The sequence below is a fragment of the Heterodontus francisci genome, chromosome 19, assembly GCF_036365525.1.
Source record: "Heterodontus francisci isolate sHetFra1 chromosome 19, sHetFra1.hap1, whole genome shotgun sequence".
Lineage (NCBI taxonomy): Eukaryota > Metazoa > Chordata > Chondrichthyes > Heterodontiformes > Heterodontidae > Heterodontus > Heterodontus francisci.
The window spans coordinates 3,228,576-3,248,576 of NC_090389.1; the positions used below are offsets into that span (position 1 = coordinate 3,228,576).

At 46.3% G+C, this 20,001-nt stretch overlaps 1 protein-coding gene across 4 annotated transcripts in view; it reads right to left on the reverse strand.

Annotated features, from left to right (window-relative positions):
* LOC137379934 (NCK-interacting protein with SH3 domain-like) overlaps positions 1–20,001 on the reverse strand; it is a 423,995-nt gene that overhangs the window by 211,314 nt on the left and 192,680 nt on the right. For 3 of the 4 annotated variants that reach the window (XM_068051319.1, XM_068051318.1, XM_068051321.1), the window contains exons 3-4: positions 17,551–17,746; positions 15,857–15,947 (exon numbers count right to left, since the gene is read on the reverse strand). In XM_068051319.1, the coding sequence (XP_067907420.1) occupies positions 15,857–15,947; positions 17,551–17,746 (287 nt within the window). The remainder of the gene's footprint in view (positions 1–15,856; positions 15,948–17,550; positions 17,747–20,001) is intronic. The other variant, XM_068051320.1, reaches the window with a different exon arrangement.

Sequence of the window (20,001 nt, forward strand, 5' to 3'; positions counted from 1 at the left end):
ATATGCACTTTACAATCTCACTATCACATTTTTCTTCTAACAGGCTTACCCAAACTGCATGCAGATCTATTCCTCTTTAGGTTGTCACAGTCAGGAACTCTAAAATACTCCCAGTAACACCATTATTCTTAACTCCACCTGCAGTAATCCCACCTCCTGATTTACATCTCTTCTTACAAGTTTTACCTCTTTTATTAATACTGCCACCCAACCAGCATTTTTTCCGTCTTCCCTCCTTCTCAAAATACCAATATCCCAGTCCATTTAGCACCCAATTCCGTCCAGTGCAGCTGATAGCTGCCACATTACCCCCTTTCACAGATGAATGTGCACGTCTAATTTTTTGGCATTACTCATACCACACATTATACCACACTTATACATTGGTATAAAGACAACTTGTTTGGTTAACAACTTTCCCTCTTAGTTTGCTCAACTATTGGTCTCTGTTACTTTACTATCAGACACACCATCTGTTAACCCTCCCACCTCCACTACTTCATGATATCTTTTCCGATGTATCCCTCACCCTGCTTTGCTGATTGAAATACCTGCTCTATTTACCTTCGCTGAGAGGATCCAGTTAGGCCAGAGGCCATTAATAACTACATACATTCACATTTAAAATAGTGTTACGACCTCAGTGAGACAGTTAACATTGAAAATGCAATATATGAATCCTCAGACCAATTTAAAGAATTACACAAGATTTCACATTTTAAGACTTTTATTATACTAGCTAAACTAAAAGAAATCCCTGTTAACTGAATAGTGCTCAGTAAGTAGCTCATATCCCAAATTACAAATAAAGGTATTTTCTTTACTTATTAAAATACTTGAAAACCTCACCCCACACTTATACATTACAGTCCTTTCTGATGGTGAAATCTTTGCAGTTAAAAGTCCTAAACTCCTCCCAGTTGCAATGGGTTGGATCTTCCAGACCTTTCTCAAAGTCAATGTCCTCTTCATTCACTGCTCTGAGCACTTCTAACCCAGATGTCTGTGAATAAGATGATGTCTTGGTGACCCTGTTGCTGCGTTCCTTCCCGCAAACTTCAACTTTCAAAAAACAGGTTCAAGTTTCGCAGCTTTTCACTGTATCAGTATCTCCCGAGTCCCTTGAGGCTGCCACCATTGGCCGTCTTCCTTTCTTACTGCCTACTCTGAGACTGCAAATGCTAGTTTTCTTTCTTGCAGCCTATCTGCCTTCTGTTAAATCTGTTAAATTTAACTGGAATCAAAGTCAATATCTCATTGACCTTTTCCAATAAACAAAGTCCAGAAGTCTGGTTTCAGCAGAGCCACCTGGGCCTTCTATTGTTTCCAGGTGTAAGCAGCTACCATGCACATGTGCATTCTCAGAATCACTGACTCCTTGCCTGGGGGTGCAAAACTCATTGTTCTTTAGCTGTTATATCACTGCAGTCTCTGTTTCTTAAAAAAAAAGTGCTGTATCTGTAATGTCTGCTGTCCTGGTAACCAAGATTTCTATGTTGTGTTTAAGCAGAGTCGATGTGAGGTCACCTGACTTCCCTGATTCCATTGTAAACATAAAAAAATCTCAGTTTTTAAAACAATCATGTTACAAAGACCAGCGTTCATAAGAATAGAAAAACTCATCTGTACAGCGCTGTCTTACTTACAACTGTCCAATACACCAGAAAGATAATGAAAGCTTACAGGTCAGCAGGATTACATATTGACTGAAGCTGGGAAATGAGGAATAGTGACACACAGAGTACAACAAAGTGAGAGTGAAGAGTAAGAAGCAGCAACATCAAGGTAGGAGCATTAAGAAGCAAAAATCTGTACCCTGTGAGCAACGTCATCTGAAGAGGGAACAAGGAAAACATTCCACAGAGAGCGGGATGTGGACAGCAGTGAGGGCGAAGACCGTGGAGAATGGGGTGTAGAGAGCAACGAGGATCAGGAGAACAGGGTGTAGAGAACGAGGACCAGGAGAACAAGGTGGAGAGAGCGAGGATCAGGAGAACGGGGAGTAGAGAGCAACGAGGATCAGGAGAACAGGGTGTAGAGAGCAACGAGGATCAGGAGAACGGGATGTAGAGAGCAACGAGGATCAGGAGAACGGGGTGTAGACAGCAGTGAGAACAAAGGAGACGGGGTGTAGAGAGCAACAAGGATCAGGAGAACAGGATGTAGAGGGCATCGAGGACTAAGGAGAATGGGGTGTAGAGAGCAACGAGAACCAGGAGAACAGGGTGTAGAGAGCAACGAGGATCAGGAGAACAGGATGTAGAGAGCAACGAGGATCAGGAGAACAGGATGTAGAGAGCAACAAGGATCAGGAGAACAGAGTGTCGAGAGCAACGAGGATCAGGAGAACGGGGTGTAGACAGCAGTGAGGACAAAGGAGACGGGGTGTAGAGAGCAACAAGGATCAGGAGAACAGGATGCAGAGGGCATCGAGGACTAAGGAGAATGGGGTGTAGAGAGCAACAAGAACCAGGAGAACAGGGTGTAGAGAGCAATGAGGATCAGTGAAAAACGGGTGTAGAGAGTAACAAGTATCAGGAGAACGGGATGTAGAGAGCAACGAGGACAAAGGAGAACGGGGTGTAGAGAGCAATGGGAACCAGGAGAACGGGATGTAGAGAGCAACGAGGATCAGGAGATCTGGGTGTAAAGAGCAAGGAGGACCAGGAGAACGGGGTGTAGAGAGCAGCGAGGACAAAGGATAATGGGGTGTAGACAGCAACAAGGATAAGGGAAAAACGGGTGTAGAGAGCAACAAGGATCAGGAGAACGGGATGTAGAGAGCAACGAGGAAAAAGGAGAACAGGGCATACAGAGCAACGGGAACCAGGAGAACGGGGTGTAGAGAGCAACGAGGATCAGGAGAACGGGGTGTAAAGAGCAACAAGGATCAGGAGAACGGGGTGTAGAGTGCAACGAGGATCAGGAGAACAGGGTGTAGAGAGCAACAAGGATCAGGAGATCGGGGTGTAGAGAGCAACGATGATCAGGAGAACAGGGTGTAATGAGCAACGAGGACCAGGAGAATGGGGTGTAGAGAGCAACAAGGATCAGGAGAACGGGGTGTAGAGAGCAACAAGGATCAGGAGAATGGGGTGTAGAGAGCAACAAGGATCAGGAGAACGGGGTGTAGAGAGCAACGAGGATCAGGAGAACGGGGTGTAAAGAGCAACGAGGATCAGGAGAACGGGGTGTAGAGAGCAACAAGGATCAGGAGAATGGGGTGTAGAGAGCAACAAGGATCAGGAGAACGGGGTGTAGAGAGCAACGAGGATCAGGAGAACGGGGTGTAAAGAGCAACGAGGATCAGGAGAACGGGGTGTAGAGAGCAACAAGGATCAGGAGAACGGGGTGTAGAGAGCAACGAGGATCAGGAGAATGGGGTGTAGAGAGCAACAAGGATCAGGAGAACGGGGTGTAGAGAGCAACAAGGATCAGGAGAACGGGATGTAGAGAGCAACGAGGATCAGGAGAACGGGGTGTAAAGAGCAACGAGGATCAGGAGAACGGGGTGTAAAGAGCAACAAAGACCAGGAGAACGGGGTGTAGAGAGCAACGAGGATCAGGAGAACGGGGTGTAAAGAGCAACAAAGACCAGGAGAACGGGGTGTAGAGAGCAACGAGGATCAGGAGAACGGGGTGTAGAGAGCAACGAGGATCAGGAGAATGGGGTGTAGAGAGCAACAAGTATCAGGAGAACGGGGTGTAAAGAGCAACAAAGACCAGGAGAACGGGGTGTAGAGAGCAACGAAGACCAGGAGAACAGGGTGTAGTGAGCAACAAAGACCAAGAGAACAGGGTGTAGAGAGCAACGAAGACCAGGAGAACGGGGTGTAGAGAGCAACAAGGATCAGGAGAATGGGGTGTAGAGAGCAACAAGGATCAGGAGAACGGGGTGTAGAGAGCAACAAGGATCAGGAGAACGGGGTGTAGAGAGCAACGAGGATCAGGAGAACGGGGTGTAGAGAGCAACAAGGATCAGGAGAACGGGGTGTAGAGAGCAACAAGGATCAGGAGAACGGGGTGTAGAGAGCAACGAGGATCAGGAGAACGGGGTGTAGAGAGCAACAAGGATCAGGAGAACGGGGTGTAGAGAGCAACAAGGATCAGGAGAACGGGGTGTAGAGAGCAACGAGGACAAAGGAGAACGGGGTGTAGAGAGCAACAAGGATCAGGAGAACGGGGTGTAGAGAGCAACGAGGACAAAGGAGAACGGGGTGTAGAGAGCAACGAGGACAAAGGAGAACGGGGTGTAGAGAGCAACGAGGACAAAGGAGAACGGGGTGTAGAGAGCAACGAGGACAAAGGAGAACGGGGTGTAGAGAGCAACGAGGACAAAGGAGAACGGGGTGTAGAGAGCAACGAGGACAAAGGAGAACGGGGTGTAGAGAGCAACGAGGACAAAGGAGAACGGGGTGTAGAGAGCAACGAGGACAAAGGAGAACGGGGTGTAGAGAGCAACGAGGACAAAGGAGAACGGGGTGCAGAGAGCAACCAGGATCAGGAGAACGGGGTGTAGAGAGCAACGAGGACAAAGGAGAACGGGGTGTAGAGAGCAACGGGGACAAAGGAGAACGGGGTGTAGAGAGCAACGAGGACAAAGGAGAACGGGGTGTAGAGAGCCACGAGGATCAGGAGAACGGGGTGAAGAGAGCAACGAGGATCAGGAGAACAGGTTGTGGAGAGCAACGAACAGGGGAACGGGGTGCAGAGAGCAACGAAGACCAGGAGAACAGGGTGTAGAGAGCAACGAAGATCAGGAGAAGGGGATGCAGAGAGCAACACGGATTAGGAGAACGGGGTGTAGACAGCGAGGATCAGGAGAACGGGATGTAGCGAGCAACGAGGACCAGGAGAACGGGGCAGAGAAAGCGACAAGGACCAATAAAACGGGGTATAGAGAGCAACGAGGATCAGACATCATTGGGGGTGAGGTCCTTAGAGGTTGGGTGTAGTGAGCATTGAAGGTAAGGTCCACAGAGAGCTAGATCGTACAGTCATTACGGCACAGAAAGAGGGCATTCAGCCCGTCGAGTCCATTCCGGCTCTCTGTAGAGCTGTTCATTCAGTCCTATTCTTTGCTGGATACCCGCAGCCCTGAAAGTTTATTTCCCACAAGTGCCCATCCGATTTCCTTCTGAAATCTTTGATCTTCTCCGCTTTCACCACCCTCGTCGGCAGTTACCATGCATATGTACATTCTCAGCATCACTGACTCCTCGTTTACGACCCGAAGGTCAGGGAGTGTGAAACCCATTGTTGTTTAGGCGTTATACCTCTGCAGTCTCTGTTGCTTCAAAAAAAAGTGCTTGATCTGTGTTCTCTGTTGTCCTGGTAACCAAGATATCGTTTTTGTGTTTAAGCAGAGTTGATGTGAGGTCACCTGACCTCTCTGACTCCATCTTAAACTTTGAAAGAAATGTCAGTTTTTAAAACTGTGCCTTAATGCCTCTATGATCCCACTCTGTGTGGACCTTCTATCACTGCTCACTACATCCTGTCTCCAAGGGCTTCACCCCACTACTGTGTGGACGTCACTGTTCTCTACACCCTGTTCTCCCTGATCCTTGCTGCTCTCTACATACCTTTCTCCCTGATCCTCGTTGCTCTCTACACCCCGTTCTCCCTGATCCTCGTTGCTCTCTACACCCCGTTCTCCTGATCCTCGTTGCTCTCTACACCCCGTTCTCCTGATCCTCGCTGCTCTCTACACCCCGATCTCCTTATCCACGTTGCTTTCTACACCCCGATCTCATCCTCGTTGCTCTCTACAACCCGATCTCCCTGATCCTCATTGCTCACTACACCCCTTTCTCCTGATCCTTGATGCTCTCTACACCCCAATCTCCCTGATCCTCATTGCTCTCTACACCCCGATCTCCCTGATCCTCGTTACTTCTCTACACCCCTTTCTCCTGATCCTCGTTGCTCTCTACACCCCGTTCTCCTGATCCTCGTTGCTCTCTACACCCCGATCTCCTGATCCTCGTTGCTCTCTACACCCCGATCTCCCTGATCCTCATTGCTCTCTACACCCTTATCTCCTGATCCTCGTTGCTCTCTACACCCCGATCTCATCCTCGTTGCTCTCTACACCCCGATCTCCCTGATCCTCATTGCTCACTACACCCCGTTCTCCTGATCCTTGATGCTCTCTACACCCCAATCTCCCTGATCTTCATTGCTCTCTACACCCCGTTCTCCTGATCCTTACTGCTTTCTACACCACGTTCTACAAAGAACAAAGAAAATTACAGCACAGGAACAGGCCCTTCGGCCCTCCAAGCCTGCGCCGATCCAGATCCTCTATCTAAACATGTCGCCTATTTTCTAAGGGTCTGTATCTCTTTGCTTCCTGCCCATTCATGTATCTGTCTAGATACATCTTAAAAGACGCTATCGTGCCCGCGTCTACCACCTCCGCTGGCAACGCGTTCCAGGCACCCACCACCCTCTGCGTAAAGAACTTTCCACGCATATCCACCCTAAACTTTTCCCCTCTCACTTTGAACTCGTGACCCCTAGTAATTGAATCCCCCACTCTGGGAAAAAGCTTCTTGCTATCCACCCTGTCAAATCCTCTCATGATTTTGTACACCTCAATCAGATCCCCCCTCAACCTCCGTCTTTCTAATGAAAATAATCCTAATCTGCTCAACCTCTCTTCATAGCTAGCGCCCTCCATACCAGGCAACATCCTGGTGAACCTCCTCTGCACCCTCTCCAAAGCATCCACATCCTTTTGGTAATGTGGCGAGCAGAACTGCACGCAGTATTCCAAATGTAGCCGAACCAAAGTCTTATACAACTGTAACATGACCTGCCAACCCTTGTACTCAATACCCAGTCTGATGAAGGAAAGCATGCCGTATGCCTTCTTGACCACTCTATTGACCTGCGTTGCCACCTTCAGGGAACAATGGACCTGAACACCCAAATCTCTCTGCACATCAATTTTCCCCAGGAATTTTCCATTTACTGTATAATTCACTCTTGAATTGGATCTTCCAAAATGCATCACCTCGCATTTGCCCTGATTGAACTCCATCTGCCATTTCTCTGCCCAACTCTCCAATCTATTTATATTCTGCTGTATTCTCTGACAGTCCCCTTCACTATCTGCTACTCCACCAATCTTAGTGTCGTCTGCAAACTTGCTAATCAGACCACCTATACTTTCCTCCAAATCATTTATGTATATCACAAACAACAGTGGTCCCAGCACGGATCCCTGTGGAACACCACTGGTCACACGTCTCCATTTTGAGAAACTCCCTTCCACTGCTACTCTCTGTCTCCTGTTGCCCAGCCAGTTCTTTATCCATCTAGCTAGTACACCCTGGACCCCATACGACTTCACTTTCTCCATCAGCCTACCATGGGGAACCTTATCAAACGCCTTACTGAAGTCCATGTATATGACATCTACAGCCCTTCCCTCAACAATCAACTTTGTCACTTCCTCAAAGAATTCTATTAAGTTGGTAAGACATGACCTTCCCTGCACAAAACCATGTTGCCTATCACTGATAAGCCCATTTTCTTCCAAATGGGAATAGATCCCATCCCTCAGTATCTTCTCCAGCAGCTTCCCTACCACTGACGTTCTCCCTGATCCTCGTTGCTCTCTACACCCCGATCTCCCTGATCCTCGTTACTTCTCTACACCCCTTTCTCCTGATCCTCGTTGCTCTCTACACCCCGTTCTCCTGATCCTCGTTGCTCTCTACACCCCGATCTCCCTGATCCTCGTTGCTCTCTACACCCCGATCTCCCTGATCCTCGTTGCTCTCTACACCCCGTTCTCCTGATCCTCGTTGCTCTCTACACCCCGTTCTCCTGATCCTCGTTGCTCTCTACACCCCTTTCTCCTGATCCACGTTGCTCTCTACACCCCGATCTCCTGATCCTCGTTGCTCTCTGCACCCCGTTCTCCCTGATCCTTGCTGCACTCTACACCCCTTTCTCCTGATCCTCGTTGCTCTCTACACCCCTTTCTCCTGATCCTCGTTGCTCTCTGCACCCCGTTCTCCCTGATCCTTGCTGCACTCTACACCCCTTTCTCCTGATCCTCGTTGCTCTCTACACTCCGTTCTCCTGATCCTCGTTGCTCTCTACACCCCAATCTCCCTGATCCTCATTGCTCTCTACACCCCTTTCTCCTGATCCACGTTGCTCTCTACACCCCGATCTCCTGATCCTCGTTGCTCTCTGCACCCCGTTCTCCCTGATCCTTGCTGCTCTCTACACCCTGCACTCCATGGACCTCACGTTCACTTGCTGTGTAAATTAGTTCTTTCTCACATTCCCCTTGCATCTCTTGCCCAAAACCTTAAATCTGTGTCCCCCAGTCCTTGTATGATCATTTAATGGATAAAAAATTTTCTTCATCTATCTGATCTAAGCCTGCCATAATTTTGTACTTCTCTATTAAATTTCCTCAATCTCCTTTGCTCCAAGGAGAACATTCCCAGCTTCTCCAACCTAACCATGTAACTAAAATCCCTCATCCCTGGAATGATTCTCTCAAGAATGCACTCTCTCAAGACCAGAGCTTTATAAAGGTTCAGCATAACGTCCCTGCTTTTGTACTCAATACTTCTATTTATGAAGCCCAAGATCCCATATGCTTTGCTAACTATTCTCTCATTATGTCCTGCCGCCTTCAAAGATCGATGCACGTGAAACCCAGGTCCCTCTGAACCTGCGCATTCTTTATGACTTTACCATTTAGTCTATATTGCCTCTCCCTATCCCTTCTGCCAAAATGCATCACCTCACACTTCTCTCTATTAAATTCCATCTGCTACTTGTCTGCCCATTCTGCTAGCCTATCTATTTCCTGTTGCAGTTGATTGGCATCATCCTCACTGCCACGCCTCAAGTTTGCTATCAGTGGCAAAGTTTGAAATTTTACTCTGTATTCCAGTATCCAAGTCATTTATATATAGCAGTGGTGCTAGCAGTGGGGAACACCACTGTCTCGCATTCTCCAGTCTTTTTTTTTTCATTCATTCATGGGATGTGGGCATCGCTGGCTAAGACACCATTTATTGCCCATCCCTAATTGCCCTTGAGAAGGTGGTGGTGAGCTGCCTTCTTGAACCACTGCAGTCCAAGTGGGGTAGGTACACCCACAGTGCTGGTCGGAAGAGAGTTTCAGGATCTTGGGTCAGTGACTGTAAAGGAACGGCGATATAGTTCCTAGTCAGGATGTTGTGTGACTTGGAGGGGAACTTGCAGGTGGTGGTGTTCCCATGCATCTGCTGCCCTTGTCCTTCTAGTTGGTAGAGGTCGTGGGTTTGGAAGGCGCTGTCTAAGGAGCCTTGGTGCGTTGCTGCAGTGCATCTTGTAGATTGTACACACTGCTGCCACTGTGTGTCGGTGGTGGAAGGAGTGAATGTTTGTAGATGGAGTGTCAATCAAGCGGGCTGCTTTGTCCTGGACGGTGTCGAGCTTCTTGTGTGTTGTTGGAGCTGCACCCATGCAGGCAAGTGGAGAGTATTCCATCACACTCCTGACTTGTGCTTTGTAGATGGCGGACAGGCTTTGGGGAGTCAGGCCGTGTGTTACTCTGACCAGGTCTTGTAGGCACAGTATTTATGTGGCTGGTCCAGTTCAGTTTCTGGTCAATGGCAACCCCCAGGATGTTGATAATGGGGGATTCAGTGATCTGAAAAACAACCATTTACCACGACTCGCTGATTTCGGTCCTTAAGCGAAATTTTTATCCAAATTGACACTGACTCTTCTATTCTATGGGCATTAATTTTGTTAGCCAGCCTTTTATGTGGTACTTTGTCAAATACTTTCTTAAAATCCATGTAAACTAAAGCCATTGCATTCCCTTCATCAGGTTTCACTGTTACTTCATCAAAAGATTCAATTAGATTAGTCAAGCACAATCTGCCTTTTACAAATCTGTGCTGGCTCTCCTTCATTAACTCAAACCTCTCCAAGTGCCTGTGAGTGCTTTCCCTGATTATTGTTTTGGAAACCGTACCCACCACATGTTACACTGACTGGCTGTAGTTGCTAGGACTGTCCTCATACCTTGTCTTGAATAAGGGTTTTAGCATTTGCCACTCTCCAATTCTCTGGCACCTCCTCCGTATCCAGGGATGATTGGAAGATTATGGCAAGCCTTTTCTCTATCTCCATCCCCACTTCCCTTAGCAACCTGGGATGCAAGCCATCTGAACCAGGTGACTTACCTGCCTATCAATTTGCACCTCGACCATCTTTGATCCCAACAATATTGTGTCAGCATCCTCTTTCTTTGTAAACACCGATACAAAGTATTCCGTAGGTATTCTAGCCTTGCTCTGCACCTCTAAGCATATATTACTCTCTTTATCCCTAATAGGATCCACCCTGCCTCCTACTACCAGCTACACTATTTACAGGTAGGTAGAAGATTTTTGGGTTTCCTTTTATGCTAACTGCCATTCTGTTCTCAAATTCTCCCTTTTCCAGCCTTCGTTTCCTCTTCACTTCCCCTCTCAACTTATTGTCTCTGTCCTGGTTCTCATGTCATCTTTTTCGTCATTCGCGTTATGTATATTTTTTTAAATTTCAACTACAAGTCATTTTTAGTCATTCTTGCCTGAAAGTGGACTATCGCAGTGCTCGGAGAGGAGATGACAAAGAACAGTACAGCACAGGAACAGGCCATTCGGCCCTCCAAGCCTGCGCCGATCTTGATGCCTGCCTAAACTAACACCTTCTGCACTTCCGGGGCCCATATCCCTCTATTCCGTCCCTATTCATGCATTTGTCAAGATGTCTCTTAAACGTCGCTATCGTATCTGCTTCCACCACCTCCCCTGGCAGCAAGTTCCAGGCACTCACCACCCTCTGTGTAAAAAACGTGCCTCACACATCCCCTCTAAACTTTGTCCCTCGCACCTTAAACCTATGTCCCCTAGTAACTGACTCTTCCACCCTGGGAAAAAGCTTCTGACTATCCACTCTGTCCATGCCGCTCATAACTTTGTAAACCTCTATCATGTCGCCCCTCCACCTCCGTCGTTCCAGTGAAAACAATCCGAGTTTTTCCAGCCTCTCCTCATAGCTAATGCCCTCCAGACCAGGCAACATCCTGGTAAGCCTCCTCTGTACCCTCTCCAAAGCCTCCACGTCCTTCTGGTAGTGTGGTGACCCTCAGTCCCATTAGAGGAAAGTTAACTTCATTGGATGGGAGGAGCCATTTTAGTTCCAGAGAGCAGGGTGCAGCGAACAGTGGGGGTGAGGGTCACAGAGCAGGTGCAGAGGGCAGTGGGGGTGAGGTTTGGAGGTAGGTGCAGCGAGAGCAGGGCTTAGACAGCAGTGGGAGTGATGTAGCCTTTTCTCATTTGGATTCCTGCCGGCAGGCTAACAGTCACTATTTACTGCCCTTCACTTGAGGGTGAGTTGTTAATGTGGGTGCACTGCAGTTTGGATATTGAATTTGTTGATCTCCACAGCTGCTGCAGGCTGTGCTCAGGATAGGAACCCCTAATTGTGAGTAAATCACAGTCATTCCGTGAGGATTGGGACTGGGAACTCTAATCCCTCACTTTTAACTTAAAAAAGATATTACCTACATTATGGTGACAGTAGCTTACTGGACCGAACCTATGACAGAAAAAGCTGAGTGGAGCAGCCCCACCTGACACCTGCTCCACTCTCGGCATCCCGATTACTTATTAACATACACAAGGAGTCTAACACCCATTTTATGTGACCACCAGGAATGCTGAGAAATAGTCTGACCCAAACTGGGATCAGATATATTTCAAGCGCCCTCTGGGCATGGCAGACAGCACCCTGAAATGGGACCCTGTCCTGTGTTGGTTTCACAGAGAGGTCCAATTTCTACTCCCACATTTTCTGTGACTCAGGTAGCTCAGTGCTCAACTTACAATCCAATACTGGGAAGGTGGAGAAGCCAGTGGCAGGAGGAGGGGTAGAGCCTGAGCTGACCAGGTGAATGGTACAAAGTAAACAGTGGGGCAGAAGGAAGAATGGGAAATGAAAAAGAAATATGGTTGTAAAATGAAAGTCAGTCCTGGGTTTTACCCTGTAAACGCCAATCCAAACAGAATCTATTCTGTGAGAGTTATTAGCCCCAAGTGAAGTAATGAGACACAGTTGACTTCTCAACTTTAGAACAAGCTGTGCTCAAGTAACATGCTGAACACAACACTCAATGACTGCCAACAATGGTGGCACTGTTGCTATTTGGCGAACTGACCCTGACCGAGTAGAGGCTGAATGCCAACACCTCCTCCTACCTGCCCTGGACCATGACCCCACCACCAAACATCAAGCCATCATTTCCAAGACTGTCACTGACCTCACCTTCTCTGGAGATCTTCCCTCCAACCGCAGTCTCCAAACCCCTAACAGCCTGCATTTACCTCTTCCTCAAGAACATAAAATCATAAAAAATAGCTGGAGTAGGCCTCTCGAACCTGCTCCACCATTCAACAACATGGCTGATCCGATTGTGGTCTTAACTCCACTTTCCTGCCTGTCCCCCCATAACCCTCGATTCCCTTGTAGATCGAAAATCTGTCTAGCTCAGCCTTGAATATACTCAATGACCCAGCCTCCACTATTCTCTGGGGTAGAGAATTCCATAGACTAACAACCCTCTGAGAGAAGAAATTCCTCCTCATCACCGTCTTAAATGGGAGACCCCATATTTTGAAACTGTGTCCCCTAGTTCTAGATCCCCCACAAGGGGGAAACATCCTCTCAGCATCTACACAGTCAAGCCCCTCAGAATCTTAAATGGTTCAAGAAGATAACCTCTCATTCTTCTAAACTCCAATGAATATAGTCCCGACCTGCTCAACCTTTCCTCATAAGATGAACCCTGCACCTTAGGAATCAACCTAGTGAACATTTTCTGAACTGCTTCCAATACAAGTATATCCCTCCCTAAAGGAGGAAACCAAAACTCTACACAGCACTCCAGGTGTGGACTCACCAATGCCCTGTACAGTAGTGGCAAGACATCCCTACTTTTATACTCCATCCCCCTTGCAATAAAGGCCAACATTCTATTTGCCTACCTACTTGCTGTATCCGCATGCTGATTTTTTGAGATTCGTGTACGAGGACACCCAGGTCAAAGTGGATGATCTCACACTTTCCCACATTATACTCCATCTGCCAAATTTTTGCCCACTCACTTAACCTCTCTATATCCCTTTGCAGACTTTGTGTCCTCCTCACAACTTGCTTTCCTACCTATCTTTGTATCATCTGCAAATCTGGCTACAATACTCTCGGTCCCTTCATCCAACTCATTAATATAGATGATAAATAGTTGAGACCCCAACACTGATCCCTGTGCAACTCCACTAGTTACAGTTTGCCATCTTGAAAATGCGCCATTTATCCCGCCTCTGTTTCCTGTTAGTTAACCAATCCTCTATCCATGCTGACATATCACCCCCAATGCTCTTAACTTGTGCAGTAACCTTTTGTGTGGCACCTTTGTGAATGCCTTTTGGAAACCTAAATTTACTACATTGACTGGTTCCTCTTTATCCACCCTGAATGTTACATCCTCAAAGAACTCTAATAAATTTGTCAAACATGATTTTCCTTTCACAAAACCATGTTGACTCTGCTTGACTGTATTATAATTTTCTATATATCCTGCTACTACTTCCTTAATAATGGATTCTAGCATTTTCCCAATGATAGATGTTAGGCTAACTGGCCTATAGTCTCCTACTTTCTGTCTCCCTCCATTCTTGAACGGGGGCGTTACATTTGCTGTTTTCCAATCCGCTAGGACCTTTCCAGAATCTCGGGAATTTTGGAAGATTACAACCAATGCATCCACTATCTCTACATCTGTTTCTTTTAAGACCCTAGGATGCAGGCCATCAGGTCCAGGGGACTTGTCAGCCTTTAGTCCCATCAGTGTTCCTAGTATTTTTTCCCCTAAGTTCCACAAAGAGGACTGCCCTAGTACATCCATCATTTCAGCCTGTTCCTGCCCCACAGAACTGATTTCTTCTTATCTTGACCATTTTTTCTGCACATGTCCAGTCGCTTCCCACCGACATGTGTGACTCTGCCAATGCCCTCTGCCATTTTAACTTTTTCCTGGCCCTAACCGTGTCCTTTTTACCATGGACATCCAATCACTCTACACATCCATCCCCCACCATGACTGAGGGCTCTCTACTTCTTGCTTGAACGGATGCTCAACCAGTCTTCATCCACCATCACCCTCCTCTGCCTGGCTGAACTTGCTCTCACATTGAACAACTTCTCTTTGAACTCAACTTACTTCCTACAAATAAAAGATGTTGCTATGGGTACACGCATGGGTCCTAGATATGCTGTCTTTTTGTGGGACGTATGGAACATCCTTTGTTCCAGTTGGACTCAGGCCCCCTCCCTCACTTCTTTTCCTGGTATGTTGATGATTGTATTGGTGCCATTGCCTGCTCTCAATCCGAACTGTAAATTTGATTAACATTGCTTCCAATTTTCACCCTTCCCTCACCCTCGCTTGGTCTATTTCCAATTCTTCCCTTCCCGGATTTGTCTGTCTTCATTTCTGGGCATAGGCTCTCAACCAATATTCACTATAAGCACGCTGATTCCCACACCAACTGGACTACACTTCCTCACATCCCACTTCCTGCAAGGACAGTGCTTCCAATAAGTCTCCTTTTTCCTTAACCGAGGAATCTCGCCCGCCCCCCCCAGCATTTGACAGGGCCCACGACCACGTCTGTTTCATTTTCTGCACCTCTGTTCTCACCCCTTCCCCCCCATCCACAAACATTAAGAGGATTCCCCTTGTCCTCACCTTGCACCCAACCAGCCACTTTCAGCATCTCTAGCGTGATGCCACCATCAAACACATCTCACCCCTCCCTTTCCAGCATTCCGAAGGAATCATTCCCTTTGTGACATCCTGGTTCATTCCTCAATCACCAACAGTCCCACCCCTTCCCACTGCATCTCCCTATGCAAGCAACACCTACCCTTTTACCTCCTCCTTTCTCACCGCCCAAGGTCCCAAACACTCCTTCCAGGTGAAATAGTGATTTACTTGCACTTCTTTCTATTTAGTTTTTTGTATTTACTGCTAACAATATGGTCTCCTCCACACTAGGGAGACCAAACACAGATTGGGTAATCATTTTGTGGAATACCTCCGTTCAAACCCCAAGTTTTCCATCCTGTTATTTTAATTCTCCGCCCCACTCCCACTCTGACCTTGTCCTCCTATACTGTTGAAAGGAAGCTCAACATAAACTTGAAGAACAGCACCTCATCCTCTGATTCGGCACTTTACAGCCTTCTGGACTCAACATTGAATTCAATGATTTCAGATCAAAACCTCTGCCCCCACATTTTTTCTTTTATGTGCTTATTGTGTTTCCTGTTTTATTTTTGTACAGTTTTTTCCATTTATACCTCCTCGAGACAATCCTTTGCTTCTTTCCTTATCCCATTACCACCCACTTTTGCCTTACACCATTAACCCTTATATCATTTAATCTCTCCTGCCTTTCCTACATTACAACAGTGACTGCACAGCAAAAAGAAAAGCACTTCATTCATTGGCTGTGACATCTGGTGGTCTTGAAAAGTGCTTTATAAATGCAAGTCTTCCTTTTTTCTTCCCTATCACAGACCTTCCCTTTTGTTCTTTCCTCCCCTCCCCCTTTTCCTGCTGTTCTTGCTTTAAACTTGTTGTGTCTTTAACTTTTTCCAGTTCTGACAAAACGTTATCAAGTAAAACGTTAACTCTGTTTCTCTCTCCAGATGCTGCCTGACGTGCTGAGTATTTCCAGCATTTTGCTTTTGTACTCAATGACTGCCATAGCTTTACCTTGCATATTTGAGGAACTGGAGTGCAAGTCCCTAAGTTTCTCAGGTGGTGGAGGAGCCGCAGGGGCAGCACGTCGAGGCTCAGGCGGAACCTGCAACACAAAATGGCACCGTATATCACTCAGTGAATGTGCAGGTTGCTTCCTTTGATTCTTTGTTGAACTGATTTATGACAACATAGGATAATAGGTCACCTGAGACTCCCATTCATCAGGTCTGTTGATAATGGTCTCTCTTCTTCTGAAGGTACTGGACACATCCCTGAATTATCTGCCCAACTGACTGTTATCCAACCATGAGCATAGACAGTGTATGTCTGCAGCTATTGAACATGCAAGAGCACCACTGCTGACCCATCCACACTGCACTCTCTAGGTGGTGACCGGAGAACAACAATGCAATGGATTTCTCTCCCTCTTTTTCCTCCCCACTCCCACAGCCAAGGGCTGAGGCCAATTGTAGTCTCTTGCCTGAGTTGAGTTAGCTCAGCAAACAGGAGTCAAACCGGTTAGATTTTAGAAGTTAGACCTTTCAGGTCTGTATCATGTGTGGCATTTATTTAAAACCTTTCTGTTGTCATAAAATATTGAGATAGATGCTAAAAAATTAATCCACATCTACATATCCATGGACACATTTGTTCTTGAAGATGCATATTCCTGGTTGTACAAACATACACTACTGGGATGATTTTAGCGCTGCTCACCTAACTAAAACTGGGTGGGCAGTTAAGATCGCCCAAGGGACCTACTTTGCTGAGGTCTCCTTCTCTTCCTGCAGGTTCTCATTTTAATCTGTTCTGCTGGGTAGGCAGGAAGGACGCCCACTGTAAACTGGTAGGCTCCTTCTGGAAATACAGACTGCTATTTTAATGAGAGGCCTCCATGGGGATGCTGTTGTAGGTTTCTCACCATGTTAACCAGTGGGAAGTGGGGCCAGAAGAGTAGGAGGAAAGTTTAGGCCACCCCCTGACCAGCGGCCTCTGAATGTCCACCCAGCAACTTACCTGGCTGTTGGCACAGCCTGATATTCCACTCCCGCCTGCTGCCCAGCTGACATTTTCACATTGGTTTTGAGCTAGAGATGGTTTGAGGCTATGCAGATGAGGCCAGTAGTTAAAATCATGCTGCCGAATTCAGGACAGTTTGCCCTCCCAACCCCAGTCCCTGCCTCTACCTGCACCACTGTCGTCCACAGTTAAAATCTCTTGGCGCTCACACTGCTAAAATCAGGTCTGTATTCCCATTTTTGCAGATTTCAATATTGTGTCATGGTTAAAAAACTGAAAACTAAAAAACATCTGAAGTTTTGAGCTTTGATGGGCTCCTGTGTAGTGCTGGTAAGACAGTCAAAGTGGTACATGAACATTCTCCAAACTTCAGCCACATGGTGCTCTGTTCAGCCTGCACAACCCCCCATCCCACTGTTAGTGACCCTCATCTGTGTCTGGATGGAAGCAGGTAATATTTATTTTCCTGATCATTTGCAAACCTTGAACAGATACTAATGCTCGCTGCATATCCATTTTATTTATGATGAAATCACTCCCTTATTGTTAACGTGCACTTTTATTTACAAAGTAACATGAACCTTAAACACAAACAAAATCTGCAATGACTCAAAAGCAAATACTAAGCAGAAGAAAGTAAAAAGTATTAATGTTTGTTTCCTTTGTATCCTCTACATCTGTGCTACCTGGTAAACATCACCCTCTGGAGGGGTGGCATCAGATGGACTTGTTGTTGGATCAGGTGGGATCTTGCTCATTCTGTCTGGCTTGTGTGGTGCTTCCAGTTGGCTCTCAATGAAGCCAGGTGAGAGAACCGCTTTGTGTTGGCTTAAAATCTGGCCTTTACGAGCAACTGTGTCCTTTCGATGGTGGATCAGCTTCCTTGACAGGAAAGAACGGATATTCAACTCGAGAAATGACAAAGAAAAGATCTTCTGTCTCAATCTTTTGCCAATGATTTGAAATTTATGACCTCTAGTTACTGAATGACTCACCAGAGAAAATAGCTTTTTTCTATCTACTCTAACAAAACCTCTCATCATCTTGAAAACCTGTGTTAGGTCACCTCTTAACCTTCTGCGTTCGAAGGAGACAGGCCTAACTCTCCCAACCTCTCCTCATAACTGAAGTCTCTCATCCCTACCAACATCCTGGTGACTCTCCTCTCTACATATTCGAAGGCCTTTACATCTTTCCAGATCTTTCCAGAATTGTCTACAATACTTCAGCTGAGGCCGAACCAGTGACTTATATAAAGATCTAGTATGATCTCTTTGCTCTTATATTTCATTCCTCTATTTATAAACCCAAGTAACCTGTACTTTACCACTTTATCAACTTGCCCGGCCACTTTTAAGGATTTGTGTCGATGAACATCAAAGTCTCTCTACTCATCTACACTTTGCAATATCATGCCATGATTTTCCACATTAATCCTCCCAAAATGCATCCACACTCTGCATTGAACTCCATCTGTCATGTTTGTGCCCATTTCACCATCCTGTCTATGTCATCCTGAAGCCTGTAACTCCAGATCACTACTATTTCACCAAGTTTCATATCAACTGCAAACCTTCTAATGCTGCTCCTATACCAGAGTCTAGGTCATTCATAAAAACAGAAAAGAGTAATGGACCCAATGCTGACCCTTGAGGATCGCCACTGCAAACCAGCTTTCAGTCTGAAAAACACTCATCGACCACCATCCTTTACTTCTTGTCCCTGAGCCAAATTTGTAACCATACAACCACTGTTCCCTTAATTCCATCTTCTTAATAAGCCTCCATGTGGTACTTTGTCAAGAGCCTTCCGGAAGTCCATATATACATCTATTGCACTACCTTGATCAACCATCTCTATTACCAATTAAACGAGTTAGCCAGACATGATTTGCCTTTAACAGATCCTTGGTTAACCCATGCTTTTCCAAATGAAAGCTTATTTTGTCCCTTTTAATGGTTTTCAATATCTTCCCCTCCACTGATGTCAGGTTGACCAGCCTATTGTTTCCTGGTTAATCCCTCTCCCTTTTCTACAATAGTGGTATAACCTTAGCAACCTTCCAGTTTTCCAGCACTACTGCTGTATCCAATGAGAATCGAAAGATTGCAACCAATGCCTCTGTTATTTGCACCATTGTACCATTCCGAGAAGGTTTACTAGACTAATACCTGGAGTGGGTGGGTTGTCTTACGAGGAAAGGCTGGTCAGGCTAGGCTTGTATCTGCTGGAATTTAGAACATTAAGAGGCGACTTGATTGAAACATATAAGATCTTGAGGGGTCTTGACAGGGTGCTTTTGGAAAGGCTATTTCTTCTTGTGGGAGTATCTAGAACTAGGGGTCACTATTTAAAAATAAGGAGTTGCCCATTTAAGACAGTGATGAAGAGAAACTTTTCTCACAGAGGGTTGTGAGTCTTTGGAACTCTCTTCCTCAAAAGGCGGTGGAAGCAGAGTCTTTGAATATTTTTAAGGCAGAGGTAGATAGATTCTTGATAAGCAAGGGGGTGGAAGGTTATCAGGGGTAGGCAGGAATGTGGAGTAATCAGTTCAGCCATGAGCTTATTGAATGGCAGAGCAGGCTCGAGGGGCCGAGTGGCCTACTCCTGCTCCGAATTCGTATGTTTATTCATTGCTTCTTGCAGCAACCCAGGATGCATTCCATCTGGACCAGGTGACTTGCCAACTTTCAGTAAGGTTATTGTTTTTAGTATACCTTCTCTATTAGTATCCTGTCCATAACGTCCCTCGCCCATTTTATTGTAACCTTCACATTATCTACTTCCTTTGCGAAGACTGATGCAAAGTACTCATTTAACACTTCATCCATGTCCTTTCCCTCTACATGAAGATTTCCCTTTGGGTCCTTAATAAGCTAAAATTTACCCTAACAGCTATTTACCAGTCACACCTTATTTAAACTAGATTATGTTGTGGTCACTGTTAACTAGATGACTCCTACTGTAACACACTCCACTTACCCTACTTCATTTCCCAGAACCAGGTCCAACACGGCTTCCATTCTGGTCAGACTGGAGACATACTGATCCAGGAAGTTCTCCCTTACACGTATCAGAAATCCATCTCCTTCCCCACGATTTGCACTATGTTTTTCTCAGACTATAATAGGGTAATT